Source organism: Mauremys reevesii, unplaced genomic scaffold (genome assembly GCF_016161935.1).
Source record: "Mauremys reevesii isolate NIE-2019 unplaced genomic scaffold, ASM1616193v1 Contig9, whole genome shotgun sequence".
Classification (NCBI taxonomy): Eukaryota; Metazoa; Chordata; order Testudines; family Geoemydidae; genus Mauremys; species Mauremys reevesii.
The window spans coordinates 716531-744005 of record NW_024100906.1 but is presented as its reverse complement, the minus strand read 5'-3'; the positions used below and the strand labels follow the sequence as shown (position 1 = coordinate 744005).

The 27475-nt window shown below is 58.1% G+C and overlaps 2 protein-coding genes across 5 annotated transcripts; one reads left to right on the top strand and one right to left on the bottom strand.

Annotated features, from left to right (window-relative positions):
• The first annotated feature begins 396 nt into the window (after nt 1-396).
• Nucleotides 397-3933, top strand: LOC120395013 (cytochrome c oxidase subunit 6A2, mitochondrial-like). The gene is made up of 4 exons (XM_039519183.1): nt 397-629; nt 2152-2294; nt 2750-2849; nt 3784-3933. Exons 1-4 carry the CDS (start codon nt 530-532, stop codon nt 3876-3878), a joined length of 438 nt encoding a protein of 145 aa, XP_039375117.1. The 5' UTR covers nt 397-529; the 3' UTR covers nt 3879-3933.
• A 4168-nt stretch (nt 3934-8101) lies between these two features.
• LOC120395031 (integrin alpha-D-like) lies at nt 8102-23664 on the bottom strand. 4 transcript variants are annotated; one of them, XM_039519210.1, is made up of 31 exons: nt 23474-23664; nt 22991-23101; nt 22616-22730; nt 22363-22466; nt 21998-22062; nt 21007-21121; nt 20702-20832; nt 19787-19932; nt 19245-19398; nt 18353-18503; nt 17905-17978; nt 17432-17561; nt 17060-17208; nt 16554-16694; nt 16046-16252; nt 15448-15578; nt 14975-15132; nt 14651-14805; nt 14363-14494; nt 13123-13196; nt 12630-12771; nt 12303-12416; nt 12112-12191; nt 10786-10869; nt 10550-10628; nt 10188-10295; nt 9867-9950; nt 9577-9690; nt 9270-9362; nt 8993-9103; nt 8102-8838 (listed from the first exon to the last, which is right to left on the bottom strand). In XM_039519210.1, the coding sequence occupies exons 2-31, from the start codon at nt 23025-23027 to the stop codon at nt 8683-8685; spliced, it is 3534 nt and encodes a 1177-aa protein (XP_039375144.1). In that variant the 5' UTR covers nt 23028-23101; nt 23474-23664; the 3' UTR covers nt 8102-8682. The 4 variants fall into 4 exon arrangements, with proteins under 4 accessions (XP_039375144.1, XP_039375146.1, XP_039375148.1 ...); XM_039519214.1 differs by having other exon boundaries at nt 8103-8805; nt 23474-23663; XM_039519212.1 differs by lacking the exon at nt 23474-23664 and having other exon boundaries at nt 22991-23283.
• Between the last annotated feature and the right edge of the window lie 3811 nt (nt 23665-27475).

Below are 27475 nucleotides of genomic sequence, written 5' to 3'. Positions count from 1 at the left end.
CCTGGCCGTTATACCGCCAAGCCATCTTAGCTTGTAGGAGATTGGGGTGTAGCTAGTCTAGCCTGGAAATATATTTATGTAAATAGCTAACACCTAAAACACTAACAACAACTCTACCAAATTCCTGTATTAAATAATAAATTTATAAGCCTCTACTTTAATACATGGTTCAGGCCTCAGATATTGCCCAGTGCTCCAGGATCTCTCTCTCTCTCCACTACAGCCCCTAGGAACCCGAGAGGGCTGCTGGGCACCATGCCAGGCTCAGAGAGACCTTGTCCTGGGCACGTGATGGGAGAAAAGTATTTTGGACGGAGACCCAGCTGGGCATGTTTATCCTGCTGGCCTCTGCCTCATTGGCCACGCTGGGTCAGATGAGCCCTGGGGATGGGGGGCAGGGGCGGGAGAACTTCGGGAAGCCCCCGACCAGCCACCAGAGGAGAGCAGAAGGTGACGGGAAGGAGGTCACTGCTGAGTGTTCGCTGTAGACTTCACAGGCTGGTTTTTCCCTCCCCTGCTTCCTCCCAACATGAGCCTGTGGCGGAGATTGACCCCGCTGGTGTCCAAGGGGCGAAGTTTAGCCACGGCACCGGCCAGCGCCAGGGGTCACCACGGGGACGGGACAGGAGGTGAGAGACGAGTGAGGGTGGAGTGGGATATGGGGCCTCTCCTTTCTCGGTGCTCATTGTGATCCAGCCGCAGGGGACTGGCTGGGAACGGGGATGAGACATGGAGCCTTTCCCCAGAGCTGCTGGCTCTGATCCTGTCCAAGTTATTGAGTCCATCTGACACTCATTCAGTGGCCTTGTGAAATGAGTTTGTCGGGTCTCAGCCCCAGCACCCACATCTCAGCCCCCCTGCCCCCACCAGCACGAACGAGCCCTCTGGCTGGCAGCCACAACAGAGAGGCTGAGGGCTGGATAGTCCAGGGAACCAGAGCGCCCCTCTCCCTGGGGATGGGGTGGTGTGTGGAGAGGGGCTGTGTGTGTCGGGGGACGGGGAACCTCGCCCCAGGGCTGCCCTGCTCTGGGAGTGGGAGATCATTAGTCCCTGGTGGATGCTGATCTGGTTACAGAAACAGCCAGAGCAAAAGGGTTTAGTGGGGATCAAGCAGTGGAGGGCATCTGCCAAGTTCTGCATAGGAGTATAACTGCCTCCCGCTAGACTTACCCCCCTGCACCCTATGTAACCCCTGTGCAACCAAATCCAGCAGGGTCCCCCCAGCCAGATTCAGGGCAACATGGGCCAGGCGGGACTGTCCCCACGGTCAAGCGCTGGGGGCCTTAGGAGCGGGCTCCAAACCCGTCTCTCAGCACCAGCTCCTGAGACCGCAGAAGACCCAGCTGAACCGGGCCCCCACTTCCTATGGCTGGGCGGTGGCTGAGCAGCGTTATTTATTCCCCTGACAGGTGGGCTGTGCCCTCGCTGGCGCTGCCGTTGGACCGGGCCCTGGAGCGATGCCAGAGCATCAGGCCTGGGCTATATTTACCCACCGAGAGGAGGGGGAGACTGCAGACAGAGCGTGACTTTGAAATTGACCTCTGCTGCTTCCCTTTGGGGGGCTGTGCTGCAGGGGAGCATGGCAGGGGCTCAGTAGGGGGCGCTCTCCCCTCTGTCAATGCCAGCCCCAATGCAGTGTGAGGGGGCGCTGTGCTATGGGGGGAGACAGTAAGGGGTGCTCTCCCCTCGGTCAGTGCTGGCCCCAGTGCAGCACTAGGGGGAGCTGTGCTGCAGGGAGCAGGACAGGGGGATCAGTAGGTAATGCTCTCCCTGGGCTGTCAGTGGTGTCCCCAATGCAGCACTAGAGGGCGCTATGCTATAGGGAGGGCTCAGAATGGGACTGTCTCCCCTCGGTCTGTGCTGACCCCAGTGTAGCACTAGGGGGCACTGTGCTGCAGGGAGTGTAGAGTGACCGGATAGCAAGTGTAAAAAATCGGGACAGGGATGTGGAGGGATAATAGGTGCCTATATATATATATATATATAAAGCCCCCAAAATCGGGACTGTCCCTATAAAATCGGAACATCTGGTCACCCTAAGGGAGCGGGATGGGGGCTCAGTAGGGGACTCTCTCCCCGGGCAGTCAGCGCTGACCCCAGTGCCCCAGGGCAGGGTAGGGGTCATGCACTCTGCAGTGACTGTCTCTGCAGCCAGGACATGGCGGATCCTGTCATTTGTGGTGGCGGTGCCCGGCGTGGCTATCTGCATGCTGAACGCCTGGCTGCAGATGGAGAATCACCCCTACAAGCCCGAGGAGTTCGTGCCCTACCACCACCTGCGTATTCGCACCAAGGTACAAGGAATTGGGTTACACAGGCCCCTGGGGTGGATCTGGGGCAGGACGCGGGGGCGGGATACTGGGCTAGATGGGCCCGTGAGGCTGATCTGGGCTGTCAGGGAGGCAGGATACCGGGCTAGGTGGGCCTGTGGCTCTGAGCGGGGCTGACAAGGGTTGCCAACCCTCATGGGAGTCTCCCAGAATCGGGCTCCTTCTCCCAGAGGCTACTCAAGCCAAACCAGGAGATTTTAGGCTGCTAAAAGTCTGGCGGCACAGGGGACTGAGGCAGGCTCCCTGCCTGCCCTGGCCCTGTGCTGCCCCCGGAAGCGGCTGGCACATCCCCGTGGCCTCTGGCAGGGGGCAGTGGCGTAACCAGGTTTTACTTGTAGGGGGAGCAAACATAAAAAAGGTGACCTCCCTTGGCTCCTCCTCTGGCCATGCCCCCCCGACTCCTCCCGTTTCCCCCCTAGATTAACCCCCTGCCGGCTTCCCGGGGGTGCGGATTAACCCCCCCCCCCCAGGGAGAGTCTCTCCTGCCCAGCGCGCTCTGCAGATGTCCCCCGCTTGGCTGTGCGGCCCTGCCCCACCCGCGGGGTCCCGTCCCCCAGGCTCCAGGCTCTTGCGCCGCGCCAGAGCCCCCTGTCCAGAAAGCACGGCCTGCGCCCCTGCCCTGCGGGCCTGGCCCCGGGGAGCCCCTTGCCCGGACCCCCCAGTGCAAGGCACCGGACACCCCCCCGCTCACCTTCTGTCCTGTGCCGCCGCCTGCCCCCGGCCTGCTCCTGGTGCTCGGCGCGCTCCCAGCGCTCGCCAGCCAGGCGGCCTTAAAGGCGCAGGGGCCTTTTCACCTCCCCCCGCCCGCCACATTAGCAAGGGGCAGGGAGCGCTTGGCCGCCGCGCCCTGAGCCACCGCCGCAGAAGATGGCTGCGGCGATGTTGGGGCTGCGCTGAACGTGGGGCGCGATAGCCGAGGAGCCAGACCCCTCGCTCCTCTGGCCGCGCCTGCCGCCCCCCCATGGATACTCCAGCTGTGCTGCTACTAGCGCCGGCCCGACAGGCACCGCTTTTTGAAAACGTGCTGAGGGGAAGCAGCTCCTGAACCCCGCTAGTTGTGCTACTGGCCGGGGGGGGGAGCAGGGGGTCTCTGCACGCTGCCCCCACTCCGAGAGCCGACTCCACAGCTCCCATTGGCTGGGAACTGTGGCCAATGGGAGCTGTGCAGGCAGTGCCAGCAGACAACGGCAGCGCGCAGAGACCCCTGCCCGCCTCCCGCCCGGGGCCTTAGAGACATGGCAGCCACTTCTGGGAGTGGCAAAGAGTCAGAGGGAGTTTGGGGATAGGAGAGAGTGCGGAGGGAGGGGGTGCAAAACCTGTGGGTTTGAAACATGGCAATGGAAGCATCCCTAGCTGAGAGGTGCAGTGAGTTTTCTGGCCTCAGGGCAGGCAGCCTGGAGAAAGCCAAGGTGCAGAAACAACCCCTCTCCTGACCCCCTCTCTTTCTTTGCAGGCATTTCCTGGGCTGACGGGAACCACTCCCTCTTCCACAACCCCCACACCAACCCCCTGCCCACAGGCTACGAAGAAGCAAGGGGTCATCACTGAGCCACCCGCCCTCGGGTCCCCCGGTCTAGTGACAATAAACCTGAATGGATCCGTCTCCCAGGAGATTTATTTACATTCTGGCCCATTCAACAGCTTGGGAAGGGACACGGGGCGGGAACCCCTGGATCTGGGATACGCTCTGTGCCCCCAGGGCTGGGACACGTGGGAGACTGCACTTTGCCACGCTGAGTGCCACCCCTGAGATGGAGGCTCCAGGGGCAGAGCTGGGTGAGCGCAGAGCGCTGGGAGGGAAACCGGGTTCATCCTCTGGTGGCGACACTGATCCCCCCAGCTGGGAACTAGAGCATCCCCATGGCAAGCAGAGTCTGGGCACCCGCTACGAACCAAGAGCCTGGGGTGGGACCAGCCGCCCGCCTGGGAACCTGTCTGGCTGCTGTGGGCTCAGGAGGAGATAAATGGCCAAATCCCAGCTCCAGCAATCCCATTCTGTCTCCTGAAATCCCCCACTACTGTTTCAATTGCAGTCGGAGAGCCTCTTCATCTGCTGCCCTAAAGTCTTTTGCAGTGTTGCTGTTAGACACCAGTTTGCCCTACCCCAGAGGTGGCTGCATCTCTGCACCAGACAAAGGATCCCTGCATAAAGAGTCCCTCTGCTCCACCCTAGGGGTGGCTGTAGCTAAGTGCCGTGGAGGTATCCCTGTGTAAACAGCCTGTAGCTCAATTATTCACTCAACCAGGTCATGGCGGCATCAGGTAGAAAAGAGGGGGGAGGTTCTGGCTGAGTTAGGGGTGCCCTCAGCACAGATCCTCCCTCCCATGCTACCCTAGAGCTGGTTAGGAGGTGGGGGGGGTCCCAGCCAGTGATGAGCTGCCAAAATATTAACAACCGGGTCCCTCCTCCTCATCCCACGAGGGGGTAATGCCCCCCCAACCCCCGCGGGACCCCTGCCCCATCCCCCCCCCTGCCCTGTCCCCGGACTCCCCCCAGCTGCCCCATCCAACCCCTCCTCTCATTCCTGATGGCCCCCCCCGACCCCTGTCCCATCCAACCACACCTTCTCTCTGTCCTCTGACTGCCCCTGGACCCCCTGCCCCGCCTGCCCCCGGCCATTCCATCCACCCTCCTCCTTCCTGACTGCCCCCACCATCCCATCCAATCCCTGCTCCTTCCTGACTGCCCCCCCAAGACCCTTGCCCCCATTCAATCCCCCTGTTCCCTGCCCTCTGACTGCCCCAACACTAATCCAGCCCCCCAACTCCCCTGCCCTCTATCCAACACCCCCTCCCTGCTCCCTGCCCCCTTACCGTGTTGCCTGAAGATGGGGGCCGGGCCGGGGCCAGTCTGGGCCACTCAGCCGGGGTTGGGACTGGAGCCACGCCGCCCGGCTGGGCTGGAGCCGTGCCACCCGGCCGCAGTCGGGGCCGGGCCGGAGCCCCCTGCCCGGCTGGCCGCGGTCGGGCTGGGCCCGGGCGCCAGGCCAGAGCCACGCCACCCGGCTGGGACAACCGGTTCTAAACGGGCTTCTAAATTTAACAACCGGTTCCCGCGAACCGGTGGGAACTGGCTCCAGCTCACCACTGGCTCCCAGCTGTGGTTCTGGCTCTGATCCTGGAGAGGGGCAGAGCAGAGGGGAGAGGGTAGGAACAGGAAACTCCTTGTGCTGTTACTCCAGAGACAGAAATGGAGGCACAGAGACTGGAAGAGAGTATGTGAACAAGGTCACATGACAAGATAATGTCAGGGCTGGGCATGGAACCCAGGAGTCCTGACGCCCAGCCCTATCCACCCCCCTGCTCTAACCCACTAGACCCCACTCCCCTCCCAGAGCTGGGCATGGAACCCAGGAGTCCTCACGCCCAGCCCAATCCACTGCCCTGCTGTAACCCACTAGACCCCACTCCCATCCCAGAGCTGAGCATCCTGATTTCGGATCCCGCTGCAGAAGCTGTCACCCCCATGTCTGCCCACCCCTCTGCTGAGCAATTAATTTTGGCCCCAGCGCCCATCACTTCTGTTTCCTCAGGCCCCCACAGAGCTCAGCTACACAGAACCCTGCCCACCCGCATTGTTGCCCCAGAGCTGGCTTGGGGCGGGGGGTTCTCCTGTCCCACCTGTGGATCAGAGCCAATCCCCCCATTATCTTCTTCTACAGCATGGGGCACATGCAAGGTTAAACTAGTGCAAAAGGGGGATTCTCTGTTGCTTGACGATTTGAGGACTTCAGTGACTCAGCCAGAGGTTCTAGGTCTACTACAGGAGCGGGTGGGTGAGGTCCTGTGGCCTGCGATGTGCAGGAGGCCAGACAAGATGATCATGATGGTCCCTTCTGGCCTCAAAGCCTGAGGGTACGAATCCCTATGGCCGCTTCTTCTTGGCACCGATTTCCTGCCTCTGCTTCTGTTTCTCTCTCTCCCGGGGGCTGCCTCTGGCTGTGTCTCCCCTGTGCCTGGCGCCCTGCTGATGGCCGGCCAGTGATCCCCGGGGCTGCAAATACACACATATGGGGCTGGGGGACCCAGGTGTCCAGGCTGCTGGGACAGAACGATCCCTGTGCTGTGACAGTCCCCTTACAGCACCGCTCTGGGAAGTGGCCAGGCTCAGAGCTCATTGGTTTTAACCCTCTAATTCTCCAGCACGCAGAGGGGTTCCCAACAGGGACAGAACCAGGGAAATCCACAGTCTCCTCCCTCTTTGCTCTCAGACCTCTGGCCTCTTCCCCATCAAGCAGAACCTCCCTGTCTCGCTGGATCAGACCTTGCGGCCCACCCTGCCCCTGACACTGCCTGTCACCGGGAAGGCGCGAGGACTCTGCAGCGGACACTTTGGGGATCAGCCACTCATGGGGACATTTCTTCAGGGGATTGTTTTCATGGCTTCATAGCTATTCCAGCTGGACGATGGGTTCTAGTCTGACCTGCTGTAGAGAACAGGCCGGAGGATTTCACCCGGTCCCCCTGTACGGACCAATGCATTTGGCTAAAGCACTCTCCAGTCTGGATTTGAAGCCAGCGAGAGACGGAGAATCCACCACTTCTCTTGGGAATTTGTCCGAAGGGTTAATCACCTTCACTGGGAAAAAGAGGGGCCTCATTTCCGGTAGGTGCTTGTCTGGCTTCAGCTTCCGTCGGTTCTTGTTCTGCGTTTCTCTGCGAGAGTAGAGAGCCCTGCGGTGACCGGCCTTGTCTCCCTGGGGAGATAATCATTGTCACAGATCCACAGGCCCGGTGCTCTCGCCCGGTTCTGGAGCAGCCCCTGGGAGGACCCTTTCAGTGCGTCAGCCCCCTTCGGGTCCGGCTCTCTCACTGGGGTGAGCCCATTGGCTTCCCCGCCTCCTGGGCCCAAACTTTGGCGCCTGTAGCAGCCCTGCTTCAACCCGGGAGCTCCCTGTCGTGAGTCGGCCTGAGCTGGACAGCGGAGGGAGCCGTGTACCCCCAAAGGGAGCCAGGCACCCCCGCCCTTAGCAGCCGCGGTGACTCTCAGCCAGCCCTGGAAAAGCAGGCGGGTTCTTAGATGCCTGGAACACACAGGGCCGGCTCTGGCTTTTTGCCGCCCCAAGCAAACAAACCTGCGGGCCGGCCGGAGCAGTGAGGGGCGGAGGGGGGGAACAAACCAACCCGCGGGCTGAACGGAGTGCGGGTGCAGGGGGACTCCCAGCCCTGCAGATGTGCCCTGGGCAGCGGGGGGGGGTGAGGGGGGGGAGTGGAGAGAAGGGGAGCGGGGCACTTGCCACGCCACCTGCCAGGAGGGCTCCACGCTGCTCTAGTCGGTGGGGAGGGAAGGACGTGGGCTGCCCTGCTGGGCTTGCTACAAACCGGGCACTGCTCCCAGCAGGGCGCTCCCCTCCTCCGCGCTGCCGCCCCCTACAGGGCGGCTGGAGCAGCGAAGGAAAAAAGAAAAAAACCTGTGGGGGCGGCCGAAGTAGCGAAACTAAAAAAAAAAAGGATTGGCCAGGATGCCGCCCCTTGGAATCTGCCGCCCCAAGCACGAGCTGGCTGGGCTGGTGGCTGGAGCCGACTCTGGGAACACAGCATCAAAACCCCGTGGTTAGCACAGAGAGCAGAATGTTACAGCACAGTCCATCTGGGTTGGTCCAGACTCGCCCTCTGAAACCTCTTTTGTCCCAGGACGGAAGCTTCTCCTCCTGCCTCCAGCAGCCCACACTTAACAACCTCACCTGGCCCCTCCCCAGCCCTTTGTCCTCCAGCTGGTCACACCCGGCTGGCTTCCTGCGGAGGGTTTGGCCATCCCTGGTCGTCAGTTGCTAGGTATGAAATGTCTGCGCAATTGGAGTGACCATTGTCTTCTCAGGCTCTCCATGGGCATGGGGGCCAGGCCAGGCATCAGTCACACCTGCAAAGAGTAAAAGCCGTTCCCCCCCACACACCTAGTTAACCATGCACCACATAGGTGAAACTGAGGCACACACAATAGTCATCCAAAATATTATGAAAAATTCCCGCTTGGTCACAACAATACACTGCAATCGCACCTGTCTTCTTTTTAATAAACCGCACACACTGAGCTCCTTAGCATCCATTGCTTTGCGAGAGGGTTCACGTCCCATATTGTTCTAATCTAGCATAGCACAGATCTCTCATCCGCTCGGGATAGAACCTAGGAGGCCTGTCTCCCAGCTTCCCCCAGCCGCTCTAACCACTAGACCTCACTCCCCTCCCAGAGCTGGGGAGAGAACTCACAAGTCCAGACTCCCAACCCCACATGGTTGTTATAGGGCGATGTTCTGAGTAGGTCATCAGGGTGCAGATCCAGAGCGGTCAATGGGGGGCAGATGTTGGGAAGGGCAGATCCACAGCATCCTGGGGCAGGGGTGGGGCAGGGGGGCTATTGTTTGGGGATGTCAGGGCTGAGGCAGACATTGGCACAGTTGCTCTGGCCCAGCCTGGCTCCAACACCGTCCCTCGTATCCTCCATCATCTCCTTGTACTGGCGCTTGAAGAAATTAAGCTGATAGGAGACAGAGGGGAGAGATGGTGAGAGCTGGATGGGTGGGGGAGGGGAGAGGGTCCCACATCCTGGGTCAGAGGGATGGGATGTGGGACCCTCTCCCCTCCCCCACCAGCTGGGAGGGCCAGAGGCCCCGCCCCCAGGGTGATGGGCTGTGAGGGAGGGGTTAGAGCCCTGCCCCACTCACCTTGTAGAGGGCTGTGGTGATGAGAGCCAGCAGGACCAGGCCCCCCACGCTGCTGCCCACGACGATGGGCAGGTAGTTATAGACCTCGGAGCGCTCCACCACTGTCTGCACCTGGGGGAGAGGGGCTGTGAGATGGGGACCCAGGAGTCCTGGCACCATCACCCGCCCCTGCTCTAACACACCAGACCCAGAGCAGGGACAGGACCCAGGAGTCCTGGCTCCCAGCTCTAACCACTAGCCGATGCTCTCTCTATCCCGGGCGCAGTCGCTCTGGTACCTGGCGCCGGACGAATCCCTCCTTCTGGGTGTATTTCTCCTCCTCGTATTCAATCCGGGCCTCGCTCACCAGACTCACTTTCTGCTGCTGAGTCTGGAACAGAGAAATTCACCGTCCCTGACCGGAAATGACACAAACCAGCCCAGAGCATCGTCCCAGGGGGACCCAGAGCAATTTACAGGCTGTTCACACAGGGGCAATCCATTGCCCGGCACTGAGATGCAGCCACCTCTGGGGAGGGGCACCGGGGCTGTTCACTTGGGGAGATCTCTTGCGTGGTGCTGGGAGGCAGAGGCAGCTCTCATACCTGGGAGACCCACTGGAAGCTGATGTTCCCTTTGAACATGAACTCCAGCGGCTGCTGCATTTCCAGGGCGGCGATTCTGCACCGGATCTTCTTACAGGTGGCCACAGAGCAGTCCTGGGGGTGGAAGGATATCGCCAGGTGAGGCAGGGGGTGTGCATGGGCTCAGCATGGCCATGAGGGTCTGGGTCTGTCTATAGCAGGGGTCCCTCACCCAGCCCAGCCCCCCACTCGCTGTCTGCGTTAGTGTCAAGTGAAAAGGGCTGCTGGGACCAGCACCGGCCTGTACTCACCAGCAGGGGGCGCTCGCTCATCTGCTTCACAAAGTCCTTCGAACCGGGAGTGTCAGCCTCACTGGTGCACTGAGCCAGGTGGGGCTGGGGAGGGAGAGACAAGGTATTAATGAGGGTGGGAAGGGAACACAGGACCTTTCCCCTCTAGGGGGCGCCAGCTACAATCCAGCACCAGGGCAGGGGACTGGCTGGCTGTGGGGAGTCGGGGGAACATGTGGCCTATCCCCCCCAGACAGCCTGTCCCAGCAGGGGACGCTGTAGGGCAGAGGCATCACTGGGCCTATCTCACACACACACACACGGGCAGGGAGAGGCAGGTACCTTCGAGGGGACGACCTCAGAGGCATCCCACACCCGGACCCCGCTCAGCTCCACGGGGAACTGGAACGTGACCGAGATGGGGACATGTCGCTGCCGCAGGTTCTTGACCTGAAAGAAACAGACTCTCCATAGGGCACTGCAGGAAGAAAACCCAGGAGCTCTGATCCCCAATCCCCTATTCAATCCACAGACTTCACTCCCATCCCTGAGCTGGGGATAGAACCCAGGAGTCCTGGTTCCCAGGCCACTCCCACCCCTCTCTGCTCTAACCCTCAGACCCCACTCAAGCAATTCTACTCTATCCCCCTCCTCTGAGCCCTCTCCCCATCCCCCCCACACACACTCTGTGCCACTGGCCTCACCTCATACCAATGTGTCACTGGCACACTTGTCCCTGCCTCCTCGGCGGAAAAGTTGATATACTTGGTCGACTCCTCAAGGCTGGGGGAGGAAAAGGGTGGAAGGAACAAGAGAGACAGGAGTGGGTGAGTGTAATGGAGAGTGACAGTGGGATGTCATGTCCAGAAGGGGGCGCTGTGTGCAGGGAGCAGGGGTCCCAGTAGGGGGCACTCTCCCCCCCGTCTCCGCACTGACCTACCTGGTGAGGATGATGAAGATGCCGTACTTGACCGGCAGCTCCGCCTGGTGAATCATGCGCTCAGTGATGGGGCCGCCATTGTCACTGGGGGCAGGGGAGGGCAAAGGAGAGAGATGTGAAGAGAAACCACCAATTAACTTTACAGGGAGAATGCACCAGAGTCCACTGCCCTGCACAATATTGGACTGCACTGCAAAGAACCATCCTCCTGCTCTGCTCCATAGATCGCTGTGCCACACAGCACTGCCCTGCATGAAATACCCATGCCTGTACCCTAAGTCACTGTATTGCACCGTACACCAAAAGTCTGGGTTATACACCACTGTACTGCACTGCAATATAGGTCACTGCAGAACACCATATTCCATTGCACTGCACCATACACCACTGCCCTGCCCTGCCTCATACATCACTGCACTGCACCATACACCATTGGTCTGGGTTATACATCACTGCACCACGGTGCAGCCTACATTGCAGCACTGTGCCATATGTCACTGCCCTACACCATACTCTGCTGTGGTGCACCATATGCCACTGCTCTGGTTTATACCCCACTGCACCATCTTGCAGTATATGTCAGTGTGCTGCACCACAATCCACTGCACTGCAGTGCACCATATGCCAGTGCTGTGGATTATACAACATTGCATTACCCTCCAGTTTACATCACTGTACTGCACCATACTCCACTTCTTTAGGTATGGATCACTGCACCACCCTGAAGTACAGATAACTGTACTGTGCCACACAGCCCTTCCCTGAGCATACAGCGTTGCACAACGCCTCTCAGCATGCATCACTGCCCTGCACCATTACACCACGGCTGTCTGCCCTGGGGCAGCGTACTAGCCATCATCAGCCAGCACGGTGCATCATGCATTGGGCTGCATCACACTGCTCTGCCTGGCTTTATGGCATCTGCCACTCAGCAGTGCCACACATCACCGTGCTGCACTGCATCCGAGGCCACTGAGCTGCTGTGCCCTCCACTCAATGGCATCACTGCACTGCATGCCACTTCCCCCCAACATCATTGCATTTCACTGCACCAGGAGTTGTGGAACTGCCATTGCCCCATACATCACTGCAATGCCGCATGTATAACTGTATTGCACTGCAGCATACAGCACTGCAATACAGCTGACCGCATTTCACTGGAGCACACATCACTGCACTAACCTGCAGTCTGCACCAGGTGCCACATACCACACGCTACACATCAATGGACTAAACCATGCACCACACTCCACTGCACTGCCCTACATACCTACCTCTCCACACTGCCTCCCACGCTGCCCTCTGTGGCCTGCATGCCCCCCTCACCTGCTGGTTTTGGCTGTGATCTGCAGACTGTCCCCCAGATCAGCTTTGGGGGAGACGTCAAATGTGGCAATGAAAATGGCCTGGAAAACACATGTAGGGTGAGAGGGAGCCAGGCTCAGGGCCTGGGGAACTGCCAGAGAAAGCAGGGGATGGGCAGTGACAGGCTACCGGGGGTGGGGGTGCAACCGTACCTCGGCCCCGCTCCAGAAGATGGGGTGGTTGATGTGGCAGGTGCTGTTCCTCTGACTCTGCTCCTCAGTGCCCACGGCCGAGCTGCACCTAACGGCCATGGCCCTCCTGTTAGACTGAGCACAGGGGACCAGCTAGTGAGAGATGCAGCCCCCAGTATCCCTACTGAGCCGCTCCCCTGCTCCCTGCAGCACGGTGCCTCCGCCGAGCCCCCCCACCTGCTCTCTGCAGCACAGCACCCCCTATTGAGCCCCCTGCCTGCTCCCTGCCCCATCCCCTGTATCCTGCCCCCACCCCATGTCTGCAGTGCTTGGGGGGATTGATGGTACCTGGAGCAGCAGGACCCGGCGGTAGGACAGCGCGGCCGGGTAGAAGAACTGCACCGTGGTGTTGTAGGAATTCTCCCCGTGATTCTGGATGGAGACGGTGGTGTTGAGTTCAGGGGTGTCTCCCACCACCAGGGTGCTCAAGCTAAGGGGGATAGAAAGGGGTGAGCTTCCTCAGGGAGGCCAGTGCCCCAGCATCGCTGCAAGCTTCCTCAAGGCAGTGCCCAGCAGAGGGAACCAGTGCTGTGAGCTCCCTATAACAGTGCCCAGATGGGAACCCCACACAGCCCCTAATGCCGCAGTGGTGCAAGCTTCTTATAAAAGTGCCCAGCTGGGGTCCCCAGTGCTGCCAGCTTCCTGTATCGGTGCCCAGTCAGATGCCACAAGGAAATATGGGGGGATCTCCAGCTGGGTGCTGCAGATCTGAGGCCTGATCGAGCTGGACGGGTCCCACTGTGGAAGTTATCTGCGGGGGAAGGCAGAAGGGGTGACTTACCCTGAGAAACTGAAGGAAATTTGTAGTTCATCAGTGCAGACTCTGTCACTGCCGCAGTCCTTCTCAAACGGGAGCTAGGGAGAGATCCCAGGGGAGGGGGGGAAGGGAGCAGGGGTCAGGGTGGTTAGGAAGGGACCGGAGCAAAACTCAGCCAGCATTGTCACCCATCAGTTAATCTCAATTATCACCAGTACCAGCAATACAGTCTGAAACAGCATCACCAAGAACACAACGGCTGCATTCGCCCCCTACACTGTTACCTGCACCACTGCATTCTCAACCCACCACCAGCACCAAGACAGTCTGAGCGGACAGCTCCACCAGCAACAGAACCGTCAACAAGTGCCCTACAATCTCAACCACAACCAGCATCAACATCAACACAGTCTGAACTAACACCACCACTAGCAATATAGATGCAACAGCCTCTGCCAATGCTAGCACTCCCACTACAGTCTCAATCACCACCTCCACCACTATCTACATTAAAGTGTCAACCAACACTGTCACAATGACATAACCACTACAACCTCAGCCAACATTGTAACCAAGACCATTACAATCTCACCAACCACCGCTACCAATATAGTCTGAAATGACAGTTACCGGCACAGCCACTGTAACTACAACTAACACGGTAACTAACAGAATTACAATCTCAACCATAATAGAGTGTCAATAGAGTCTTAAACAATAGTCACCAACCAGTCACCCACAACAACCACAAACTATACCACTACAATCACTGCTACCCATCAGTACATTCTGTACCAATACAGTAACTAACACAACCATTATGACCTCAACCAACATTGTCACCAATACAACTACAATCTCAACACAACCATCACCACAAATACAGTCTGCTCCAGCACAAGCAACAAAGCCACAACAACCTGAACCAATACTGCCACCAAGACCATTACAGTCTGAACCAATATCACCCATACTATAATGACTACAACCTCAAACCATACTGTCACCAAGATCACTACAATCTGAACCAACATCACTAACACAACTGCTTCAACCTCAGCTTACATTATCACCAAAAGCACTGCAGTCCTATCCAACAACACAACCAATTCAACCTCACCCAGCACTGTCAGACACATTACAATTTTACCCATCAACACAGATCATCAATACAGGCTACTCCAGCACTGCAACCAAACCCACATCCGCTACAACCATCTTTGATACTGTCACAAACACCATTGTGTGGCCCTGGCAGCCTTACCAGGTCTGCAGTCATCACAGTGGAGTCCTCACTCAGGATGGGTCTGAGGTGGCCGGCAGCAGTGATGGGCTCCCCCATCAGGGTGTAGTTGAGGTGCAGGGTGATGGGGGTCAGTGTGTCCTCAGGGCAGAGCTGGGGAGACAGAAAGACACGTCGGACCCCTGAAGGGAAAGGGGGCTGGGTGGGACCCAGAGAGTGGTTTGTTCTCTGGGTGATTTGGGGGCAATGGGCAGGGTTGGAGGAGGAGACACAGCAGTAGGGGAAGGAGTTAGGACCCCCCATACTCACAGGTAACATTATCCGGTACGTCTCACATCTCGTCTCGATGCCGAGCCGCAGCTCCCTGCTCAGGACGGGGCCGCTGGAGTCGAAGGCGGCTCGGATCCTTGTCTGCTCGGGGTCCAGGGCCAGGCTGTACTGGATGGTGCTGGAGATCCTGTTGCCTACGGGGGAGGGGAAACAAGGAACAGAGAGAGACTGAGAACGGGAACCCCAAGGGGAAATGGGACACGGGGCCTTTCCCCTGTAGTGGGCGCTGGCTCCGATCCATCCCCAGGGCAGGGGACTGGCTGGCTCAGGGGGGAGGGGAGCGGAGGGTGGGTTTGGTCTGACCTAGGCTGTCCTTGGTGCTCTTAGTGATGGTGAAGCAGACCTCTGCCCTGCTGGCCTCCGTGTTGAGCTGCTCCTGCCCCTGGCAGTCGAAGGCCGAGGTGGGTATCGTGGGGGGCTGGAAGCTGATGGAGACCCTGACTCTGAGCACTGGCCGGGACCTGCCATGGGGGGAACAGAACCATCACCCAGCTGCTCTGTGCAATGGGGCCAGGCCCCCTCCCTCCACAGAGCCTTCCACTCAGCCTGGATGTGCTCACAACACCCCAGGGAGATGAGTTATGGACACGCAGCTCTGCTTGAGGAGATGCTGGGGGGTAGAAGAAGAGAGCAGCAGAGATGTCATTGTGCCATTCTCCAGCAGGGGGCAGCAGTCACACACACACACACACACACACACACACACACACACACACACACACACACACAGTCTGTGACTGCCACGTGGATCAGTGCAACAACACAGAGTAACTCACCTCAGCAGCAGGACCTGCCCTTGTGCCCCCACCGCGATGTCTGGGAGTCCGTCCCCTGTCAGGTCTGTCCCGCCACTGACGGCCTGGCCAAAGTAGTGCAGCGTGCTGGGAAACAGCGACCCCTCGATGCGCTGTGGGGCAGAGAGAGCAGTAAGGGGCGGGGAAGGGGAGGCTGTACTGTATAATGGGCACTAGGGGGCAGCGGAGGGTGAGGGGTGGGGAAGGGGCGGCTGTACTGTATAATGGGCACTAGGGGCAGCAGAGGGTGAGGGATGGGAAAGGGGCGGCTGTGCTGTATAATGGGCACTAGGGGGCAGCAGAGGGTGAGGGGTGGGGAAGGGGCGGCTGTGCTGTATAATGAGCACTAGGGGCAGCAGAGGGTGAGGGGTGGGGAAGGGGCGGCTGTGCTGTATAATGGGCACTAGGGGCAGCGGAGGGTGGGGGTGGGGAAGGGGTGGCTGTACTGTATAATGGGCACTAGGGGGCAGTGGAGGATGGGAACTAAGAAAGGGGCTAATGGCCACAAGGGGACCATGGGGCCCCTATAACATCCCTTCACTACTGTGTGTTGACCCCACCTCCCAGGAGCTGGGCTCACCTGTCTGTACTGGGGACTGAGGCCTCCCTTTTCCCCATGGAAGATGTACAAGGCCCCACGATTGTCGTTCTCCATGGGGGCCCCGATGGCCACGTCCGTCTGTCCATCCCCACTGATGTCCCCGATTTCGGACATGCTGGCCCCAAAGCGCCCGAATGCCTGCCCCGTCTGCCCCTGCAGTGTTCTCCTACGCCTCAGCGTCGCCCCCTGCAGGCCAGATTCAAAGACGCACATGGAAAATAGATCAGCATCGACTGTGAGGGTCAGTGCCTCCAACTGAGCCTCCCCATGCCTCTCCCAGCAACAGAGCACCCCCTAGTGCTGCATTGGGGCCAGCACACACTGCCAGGTGAGCCTCTACTGAGCCCCCCACCCTGCTCCCTGGAGCACAGTGCCCAGGTATCACGGTGTTTATTTTCATAGTATCCCAGCCCCACGGCAGGCAGCCCAGGTAAAATGCGAAGCCCAGGCCATCCACCTTTCCCATGGCCCTGCTTGTCTCTCCTACCTGCCGGCTAAACGAGCAAATATAGACGCGCCCTCCATTCAGAGGTGTATAGTACATGGGGGCTCCGATCAGAACCAGGTCCGTGCTCCCATCTCTGTCGAGGTCCACAGCGCACAGCGTACCCCCGAAATACGAGCCGACCTGGAGGGACAGAGAAGTCACCCCTTCATTTTAGTCACTTCCTCCTTCTTCTCCCACTGGGAACCCCCTCCCCCCCACACACACAGCTTGCTGGGAGCAGGATTCAATCCCCATGTTCATTCCATCCTCTCCCTCACCCACTCTTTACACACAGCAGGTGGTGCTATTCGCGTAGCTGAAGTAGCGTATCTTAGGTCGACCCCCACCCCAGTGTAGACCGAGCCTGAGTCTTTCTGACTGAATCATTCCGGAAGGTGAAGCCAAACACATGGTGTCAAAATCTTACCGGCTTCCTCCAGTCCCCAGCCACCACCCCCACCCCTCACACGCACACATCTCCACATTGTCTGTAACGCTCCCCAGACCTGCTCCCCCTGCAGCTCCCATCTGGGTGTCCATTGTCCGTCACTGGTATCCCGGCTGAACAGGACGACTTTGCCGGTGTGTTGGTAGCGAGGGGCCCCAACCACGTAGCTGCTCTGCCCATTGGCTGTGACGACCTGAGACGAATAACCTCAAAGGAAGAGAGGGATGTGGGGAGGTGAGATGGGAAACAGCCATACAACAGTGCTGCACAGGGATCCCTTGCCCGAACTGAGATGCAGCCACTTCTGGGGTGGGGTACGGGGTTAGTTTACTCAGGCAGCCCTCACCTGGTGCTGAGATGGAGCTGCTGCTGGGGTGGGGTGCAGGGGCTGTTTAAATAGGTAAGGGAAGCTGGGTGGGTTTGTTCTTACCGAGGTAAGCATCATTCATGTCAGTGGAGGTTCTGGATACATTGATGAAGCTGGGCTTCCTGCCGCTCCCGTACAGGTATATCCCACCGGACCAGTCATAGGGTCCCACCGCTCCCAGCACAGGCCCGTCCTAAACCGACACGCACGGCAAAGGGGAAATTACAGGAAATGGACAGCACAGGAAAAATTTACGAGACCTCCCTACCACCTGCAGCACAGAGCAGCTTAGCATGGCACTGGGGAGTGCCAGGGGAGACAGCGCCCCCTACTGAGGTCCCCACTGACAGGACAGCCCCACTCTCAGGCACTGTGGGAAAAGCACGTCCCACGCTGCTCCTCCAGCAATCTGGGCTAATAAAGGGCCATCTGCCTTTCAGGCATTAACCCAGCCTGATGCTACTTAGGCTGAAAGCGCTGTCAGGTCCCCAGCGCACGGCAGCGTGAGACATGCCCCGGGGCCAGGAGTCACTCACAGGGGACAGCAGGGAGCTGAATCCTTCCTGAGACATCTCCAGCTGGAAGGAGCTGCCGCTCTGGGAGTGGGTGCCTGGGGGGAGAGACAGACAGACAGACACGGGAGAGACCATCACAGACGGTAAAGGCCCCGTGTCCCATTCCCTGAGCCAGCCCTTCTCCCCACCTCGAGGCTGGATTGGATCCAGCGTCTCCTAGGGAGAAGTCCCTGTATCCCATTCCTCAACCCCTTGAGCCAGACAGTCCCCTGCCCGGGGGCCCCGGATGAGAAAGGCATTACGGGGATCTATGGAGATAGATCAGTAGATGGATGTTGGACGGGGAAAGAGAGACTATTTGGGGCCTATGTGAGCTCTGGATTCCCAGCTGCTCCCTGTCCCATCTCAGCCTTGAAAAGCCATTTTTAGAGCCCCAGGGCCAGTGCGGCCCCTCCCCCGGCTCTGGTACCTTCGATGGCGAAGATCTTCTCCTGCAGCTGGCTCTGGACGCCTTGGAGGGCGTCGAAATTGTCCACCCGGAAGACGTGCTCATCGGTGGGCTCAGAGGCGATCTCCTGGAGCTCCTGTTGGGCAGCATCGCTGGAGAAGGCGTTGCCGACCTTAATGGAGTAGAGGGAGGTACAGAGACCAGGGCATTGAGGTCAGTCATAGGCCAAGAACCTGGGCAAATACCCTCCCGTCCCAAGCCCTGCTGGGGCTTCAAGAGGCCCCGCTCAGCCAGCACCATGTGCCGCTCCGGGGGTGGGCGTGGGATGCACTGGAGCTGTGCTGTGATAATCTACACTTTAAGGGCAATCATTAGTTCAATACTTCTTCCCCCACGGGATAGTAGATGCTGTTCACTAGCTGACATGAGGGCTGAGTGACAGGTCAGCTTAGGGAGGACCAGAGCCATTGTTTGCGCCCCAAGTGCGTGCAGAAAATGAAATCACAGTACTGAGAACGGGGTGATTTTGTAAAATCCTGCGTCTGTGGGAAAATGTGTCCCAGGAACCCCTTGGTCAAGTCAGCCCACATGTGGATCACTAACCCTACCCTGGAAGCACACGAAATGTCAAGGCCATCGGAGTGGGCATGTGGATTGGAGGGCAGTGAGAATACCCCACCTTCGAGTAGACAACACTGCTCAACCTGACCAATAGCCGCTCATTCTGGCTAGTGAAACTGCAGCTCTGCTATAGCGCCACACCCTGGCTCAGTCACAGCCTGGCTTCAGTTCGTCTCCCCAGCATCTGTGCCGGTGCCCTCCCATGTTTGATGGGACCATCCCCCCACACCACCACTGTATTCCTGGACACGGGCTCAGATCCATACTACTTCTCCACAAGGCCGCGGCTCACCCCGATGGCGTAGCGGATGATTCCAGCTCTCTCAGCCTCGGGGACGGCGTCTGAATAAGAAAGCGGGTCTCTAATTTTCTCCCCATCTGTGATCACAATGAGAACCTTGGTGGCCTCATCCCGAGTGCCTCTCCCAGTGGTGAACAGCTCCTGCCTGGAAAAAGGAGGGTTGGGAATGCCTGGGAGGGTTATTGATACGTAACAACCCCTAGTGCTCATCCACTGCTTTGGCATTGCAGATCACACAGTCCTTTACAAAGGAGATCAGTGTCAGGGTCCCCACTTTACTGATGGGGAAACTGAGGCACCAGGAGGGGACATGACTTGCTTAAAGTCACAACACAACAGAGGCTCAGAGCTGGCAATAGAACACCGGAGTCCTGGCTCACAGCATCCCCCCTCCCCGCTTTAACCTACTAGTCCCCATTCCCCTCCCACAGCTGGGGATCGAACCCAGGAGTCCTGAGTCCCTGTCCCTTAGCTTGTATGTCCTTACAGCCCATTCGCTGTGGAGTCAGCACAGGGAGGAGGGCAACACCTACACCACTTTCCAGATGGCGCTGGCCGTGTGCGTCCAACCCGTGAGCTGCACGACCGACCTGACAAGGTCATCGGGGTTGCGACTCCTCCTGTACTGTGAGAAGTCGAAGTGCTCTGTAAATCTGTCCGAGTACTGCATGAGGGCGAACTGCAGGAGGAGGCAGGGGAGAAGAGAGAAAAACCATTGGAGGGTAAGAAAAGCAGAAATCAGACTCAGTTAAGGGCTGGGGCAAGCGACCGGGATGTAGCTCAGGGGTAGGCAACCTATGGCGTGGGTGCCGAAGGCGGCATGTGAGCTGATTTTCAGTGGCACTCACACTGCCCAGGTCCTGGGCACCGGTCCGGGGGGCTCTGCATTTTAATTTAATTTTAAATGAAACTTCTTAAACATTTTAAAAGCATTATGTACTTTACATACAACAATAGTTTAATTATATATTATAGACTTATAGAACGAGACCTTCTAAAAACGTTAAAATGTATTACTGGCACGCAAAACCTTAAATTATAGTGAATAAATGAAGACTCGACACACCATTTCTGAAAGGTTGCCGACCCCTGATGTAGCTGGTTCTGCAGGAATTTTTTCCTGGTTTTGGATGCAAAATCCATTGCTGGTCCCTGCAGCACAGCGCCCCCTAGTGCCGCACTGGGGCATGGGGTCAGCATTGACTGCAAGGGGAGCATGCCCCTACTAAGCCCCCAGCCCTGTTCCCCGCAGCACAGCGCCCCCTAGTGCCGCACTGGGGCAAGCACTGACTGCGAGGGGAGGGCGCCCCTACTAAGCCCCCAGCCCTGCTCCCTGCAGCACAGCTCCCCCTAGCGCTGCACTGAGGCATTGTGGTCAGCAGTGACTGGGAGTTTGCCCTCTGGCAGTACTCAGGGTACGTAATCAGGGTTCAGCCTCTGCCCGTTACCTGCGTGTCGGTGCTGCGGAAACGCTTCATGATCTCAGAGAGAAACGTCTTCATCTTTCTGAAGTTTTCTGGTCTGATGCTGCTCGAGCCGTCAATGAGGAGCGCTATGTCTGTGGCACGTCTGGGGCACTCTGAGCGGGACAGGAAAGAAATACGTCCAATTCCTGACTCAACACCACAAACATTGAGAAAACTCAGTGGAAAGAGCTAGACCAGATCAAAGGGACCATCTAGCCCGGTTTCCTGCCTCCCCCACCCCCCGCCATCGGTGGCCCCTTGGTGCCACTCCCGGGGCTGCCCCATACCTGCCAGGCTGTCCGGGATGTGTTGGAGCTGCCGGAGGCTCTGGTCCAGGAGGAAGCAGTAGCCATTGATGTACATGTTCTCCCCACAGGCCCGGTGCACGGTGGGGCCGCACACCTGGGGCATGAGAGAGGGACGGGTTCAGTAGGTGCCCCCTGAGGAGAGCACTGGGGGTGAGGGGAGTCTGCTCCCCCCATGGATATGCAGGGGAAGCCCCCACCAGGGCAGGGATCCCCATGGGGCAAACAGGACCCCAGGACCCAGCACCTGCCTCCCAGAGAGAGAACAGGGGGACATCACCTAGTCACCCCCACCATTCACAATGTCATCGCACAGTTATTGTCCCCATGGTGATGTCACCCAGTTACCCCTATCCCTCACAACATCATGTCTCAGTCACTATCTCCATGGCGATATTCTCCTCCTCCCTGCTGTTTCAGTGCACCATTGTGGGTCCCACCATCCCCCAGACAAACATCACACCCTCGCTGTAGACACACCGTTGTTATCTAGTTACCATCTTCTGCACAAGGCCATGGCCCAGTCTTTCTAGTGGTTAGCACCCGCCTACACACGCATTGTCATTCATCCCTCACCATGGTGACACTGGCGTGTTCTGGTGATGGTGACATCATCCGGTGACCACCCTCTGCTTTCCATCAGCGCACAGAGCTCTTGTTGTGGGAAGATCACCCGCTCCTGTGATATCAGCCCATCCCCCCACCGCCGGTGTCACCCAGCCATGAGCCTCCTGGTGACAGCAGCACACAAGCACTCAAGTCCTGTGGTAACATTACCCACCTGGCGTGTGGTGGGTGCACAGTCGGTCAGGCCCTACGGTGTCACAGTGCTGACATTTCATCCCGCTCCCATTGCTGGGGGGGGGGGAGGAGAATCCCGTGGAATTCTGGGGGACGGGGCAGAGACTCACCCAACCCCCTGGGTACAACCCACAGACCGAGCCACTTCCCCACCCCAAGGGGTGGTACCCACCAGAAGATTGGAGCCCCGGGCAGCCAGAGACAATCCGAGGGACATGTTCACGGCATCGGGGGGCCCTGAGAGGAGAAACACGCCAACACCAGGGTGAGAAACCTTGTCATTGGATATGTTTAGTCCTGCGTATCTCTGAGTCATTTCGCACCCCCTCTCCCTTGTGCACCCCCTGCACCCCTGCGGCGAAGTGATGGCAAATTGTTGCATGGATATTAGAATGCAGGAGCCCTGATTCCCAGCCTCCCCTGCTCTAACCTGCTAGACCCTACGCCGCTCCCAGACCTGGGGATGGAACCCAGGCGTCCTAGCTCCCAGACCCCCTGTGCTAACCCATTGGACCCCACAGCACAGGGGGCCCCTACTCTGGATGGGGATCTCCTGGCAGCGTCTGGAGCCTGGGTCACACTTGTAGACTTTGCCGGTTTCATTCACATCTCCCATCTGCAGCGGGGCCCCGACGATCACCCTGCAGGGAGAGAGCAGAGGGGGGTTTAGGGGACGCCCCATCACCCCTGGATAGTGGGGCCCAGGCAGGGCAGCCCAGCCAGATGGGCCCCTCAGGGGTGGATATGAGGCACGTAACTACAGGGCTTTGAGCCTGCCTTTGGCCCTTACCCCCCGGCGCTGGCTCTCCTGAACTGCACCACGCTCTGCCCGAACCCCCTGGCTGCCTCCTGGAAGGTGACGGGTCCCTCCACATCCACGCTGAATCCACGGCTTGGGGCCAGCACTGGAGGGGTCAAACAGCCACATGTTAGTTTTCCCCATTGAGAAGGGGCCACTGGTGGGGGCTGAGGGGCCAGTCCCTCCTGGGTGTGGGACTGATTCTGAGCCCCCCACAACTATATCCCCACTCCTCTGCCAGAGCGGGGGACAGAACCCAGGTGTCCTGAGAGCCCAGCTGCTTCCATTCCCCTTCCCGAAGGTTAGGCAATGAGCAGGTGTGCGCAGGGCCTCAGGTTTTCCTCACCTCACCAGCTGGCAACTCACCTGTGCCCAGGCAAAGGAGGAGATGCAAGGGGTGCATCCTGGGAAGCTGGAGGTGGGTTGACTGCTGGGAGCGGTGTCCCGGGAGGTTTGCGGGCACTGCGGAGGAGACAGCTGAGTGCAGAGGAAAGAGAATTGATATTGGTGCCCTGCGAAGGGAGAGAGAGATCCGCCCGGGGGAGGGGACAGGACTCAGGTGAACGAAAAAAGAAAGCTAAACTGAGCGAGACAGACACGCCACCAGCAACACTGACAGACACGGGCACGTACAAAACTGCACTGAGCCAGACAGTCACAGGGAGAGAAAGACAGACCCAGACCCCCACCTACACCAAGTGCTCGGCTCCAGGGGAAAGTTATTCATCACCAGCAATACATCTACGCTGAGCTGCAGCTAGGAGGTTACCCCTTTGATGCTAACGTAGGCAAAGCTTTTCCACCCAGCCGCCCCTCGCCTGATCCAGCCGGGCCCCTGGCTCTGCATACCCGGAGCAAGTTGAGTGCAGGGTCTCGCTTCACTTGGCCGATACGCTGCTCCTAAACCAACTGTTGTCCCCTTGTGAAAACTCAGTGGGGGTGTTTTGGTACCAGTACCAAAAAAAGGGGAAGGGTGGTTGGGAAATCCGGACCCTGAGACTGACACCCACCAGGAACAATGGGGAGAGGCCAATGCTGATTGACAGGGCGGGCAGGCTAATCAGGGAGTCAGGAGAGTCCCATCCTCTGTGTGAGCTGGAATGGCCTGGGTCAGACAGAGTGGGGCGGAGCTAAGTAGAAAGCAGGGGCCCAAGCTGAGCTGGGGAGCAGACCCCTGCCAGATCCGGAGGGGTCGGAGAAGCAGCCCACAAAGCAGCCCTGTGCTGGGAGCTGGGCTGCAGCAGCCGGAGCCAGAGAAGCAGGTCAGAGCTGGGAGCAGTCACAGAAGCAGCTCAGGGAGCAGTCCTGAGCTGGGAGCTGGGCTGCAGCAGCCAGAGCCAGAGGGGCCAGAGAAGCAGCCCAGGGAGCTGGAGGCAGAGCAGCAGCATCAGACCTGAGGCTCAGTGGTGGAGCTGGAGCTGGAGCTGGAGCTGGAGCTGGGGCTGGAGCAGTCCGGAGCCAGGTGCAGTGAGCACCTGGGGTGAACAAACCTGGGCAGTGGGCCCAGCACAGGCCAGACTTGGAGGGGGATCATAACCCTGATGGGGCGGGGGCGACGCTAGGCAGAAGCGTCCTGCCCCCTAGAGCCTGAGGGCATGTGGCCACCGCCAGAGCAAGTGTCCGACCCGCAGGGGCCTGGGATGTGTGAGGAGCAGACAATGAACTGCCCTGACATCCCAGAGACGCTGGTTGTGGTGTCCCCGTTCCCCAGAGCAGGGTGACGGGTTTTCCTTCAACTTTTCCCATTTTTTTCTTAAATCTTTTAAATTGGTTGTTGTTTAATAAACTGTACATGCTTTGAACTGTGTGTAATGATCAGTGGGTGAGGGAAGCATCCAGTGCGGAGAGAGCACCTGGGAGTGGGGACACCCTAGCCCCTGCCCTGCGTGACCACAGCAGGGTTGGGGGTCGAGCCCCCCAGGAATCCTGGGCCCAGCCTTGTTGGGGTTACGAGGACTCTGCCAGACAGGAGAGTGGAAGGGGAACCCTCGAGGTCAGGCAGCCTCTGGGTAAAGGGAGTGGGAGTGAAGACTCAGATCCTTTCACTAGCCCATTTCACTGGGGCCGCGTATAAGCTAGGAAAGTTCCTCACAATAGCGGGACCGTTCCCCTGTTTACACAAGGTCAGAGCGTCCACTCAGGGGGGCTGTGCTGGTTTCGCTGAAACAGTTCCACTTAAACTGGGGCAACTTGTGTGTGTAGCCAAAGTCAGTGACAATGTCCCATGCAGCCTTTCACACAGCCACAGTGAGCAAATCCCACACAACCCCCACCGAGACAACTACACCCTCAGCTTTTCACACAGCCACAGTGAGCAAATCCCACACAGCCCCCACCGAGACAACTACACCCTCAGCTTTTCACACAGCCACAGTGAGCAAATCCCACACAGCCCCCACCGAGACAACTACACCCTCAGCCTTTCACACAGCCACAGTGAGCAAATCCCACACCAAGACAACTACACCCTCAGCCTTACACACAGCCACAGTGAGGCAGCCACACACAACTTTACACACATCTCCACTGATACAACCTCACCCACACCCACAGTGAAACAACCACACACAAAGCTGTACCACATGGACAGAACTGCACTGAGACAACCACATATGCAACCACACATATCTGCACTGAGACCTTACCATCTACCACTACCCTCCCCACACACAAGTGTCCGGAAAACACACACACACACACACACACACACACACACACACACACACCCCCTCTCTTGGGCTTCTCTCTGACTAACTTGGCATAACAACAAAGACTTGTTGAATTGAGCCAGTTGTATCTCAGCACTGGGTGGGGGATCCCTGTGCCCCACCCCAGAGGCAGCTGCATTTCAATGCTGGCTGAAGGATCCCTGTATAAACAGCCCCTGTGCACACCCTAGAAACAGCTGCATCTCAGCACTGGGCAGGGGGTCCCTGTATAAATGCACAGCCTGGAACGTGCTTTGTTCTTCTGCAGGTTGACAGGCATGAGGGTATGAAAGCTGGTCCCACAGAGCCGAATCCTCTTTCCAAAAAACTCTGTCTGTGGTTTTCTCACTTCCCTTTCTCCCTTGCTGTGCTGATTTGCTCTGGGGACAGTGGGGTGCATGAGGCCCGGGCTGGGTTCCAGATTATAATAGGGGCAGTTATAAACCAGGATGACTCAGTGAGTTCTGAACTCTCTGCATTCCCATGTCTATTTCTACATCTCTCTCTCTGGCCTTCTCTGCACTAGACCTTTTGCCTTAAAATTTTGACCTGTTGATGCCACCTCTGGGGTGCGGCATGAGGTCTGTTTATACAGGGATCCTTGCCTGGCACTGAGATGCAGCTACCTCTGAGGTGAGGCGTGGCAGGAGCGGACACTGGATCCAGTATAAACAGAGTTTATATCTGGTACCGCTTTTGTTACAGCCTCGATTTCTCTCCCTGTCTATCTCTATCTCTCACCATCTCTTGCTCAATTCTTACAAACACCGGGGGCTCATCTCTATATTTAAACTTCCCTTTCCTCTGCCCTCGAGAAAGGCAGCTCTGGTGCATGCATGAGGCCATTTCCAAACCCTGAATGCTGCACATCCACAGCATCGCGGTTGTGCTCGTGGCACTTCCCTCCTCTTTTTGCTCTCTGACCAAAGCTATTTGTGGTGATAAAATATAAGCAGCTGCCCGTCTCAGACAAAGGGCAGCTGAGTGGGACATGCAAAGAGCTCTGCAAAGTGCAGCTGAGCTAGAGAAAGGTCAGAGGGTTATGAGAGCGAGTGGAGGCGTGTGTTAGCCGAGCTCCAGCGACTGATGACTAGAGCGGAGAGGGGACACAGTTTTGCAAAACTCACGAAAGTGGCACCCGTGGCCCCATGATTGTGTCTGAACACCTCACAATGTCTCCCATAGTTACACTCACCCCCCCCATGGGGGAAGGTAAATATCCCCATTGTACAGATGGAGAAACTGAGGCACAGACAAACTGACTTGCCCGAGGTCACATGGGAAGTGTTAGCACACCAGAGAATTGAATTTCTGTCTTCCATGTCCTCAAAATTCATAAGCATGCTGGATTTAACTCGCGGGTACTGGCAAATTCCCTTAGATGCCCAGGGGGAAAAAAAATCTGCTTTCATAGTGGAATCGGGTCTGTGGGAATTTTAGGTGTTGCCTTTTGGATTTAAAGAAGTCTGGCACAACCCTCGTGACGCTTATTAACGAGGTGCTGCAGGGTTAAAAACATCTGCCAAAGCCTGTCTAGATGACTTGGCTATTTTCAGTAGCTCCTGGCAAGATCACGTGTACCCTGTAGCATCGTGCTACAAAGGCCGAGAGATGCCGATCGCACTGTCAAGGTCTCCAAATGCAAGATGGGGTCGGCAGAGGTCTCCTAACTAGGACACAGGTTGGGCAGTGGATTGTTTGCTCTGGCCCATTAAGAGTAGAGCCCAGTAAAAGCTGCCTTTAAAACAGGGAAGGAGCTCCAGTCCCTTGTTGGTCTGGCCAGCTATTACCCTCTGGTTGTAAAAGGGTTTAGTGATATAGTGGCTCCCATAAGAGACCTTACAGAGAAGGGAAAACTGGACAAGCTAGTCTGGACAGCAGGGCTGCCCCGGGGCGGGGTGGGGGGCAAGTGGAGCAATTTGCCCCAGGCCCAGCACGGGCCCCCACAAGAGTTTTTCGGGGCCCCTGGAGCAGAATCCTTCACTCACTCTGGGGGCCCCAGAAAACTCTCGTGGGGCCCAGGCCCCTCGAGCATCTTTGGCGGCAATTCGGCAGCGGGGGCCCCCCGCCGCAGAAGACCCCCCGACCCCCTGAATCCTCTGGGCGGCCCTGCTGGACAGAGGCCTGTGAAAAAAGTTTTCAG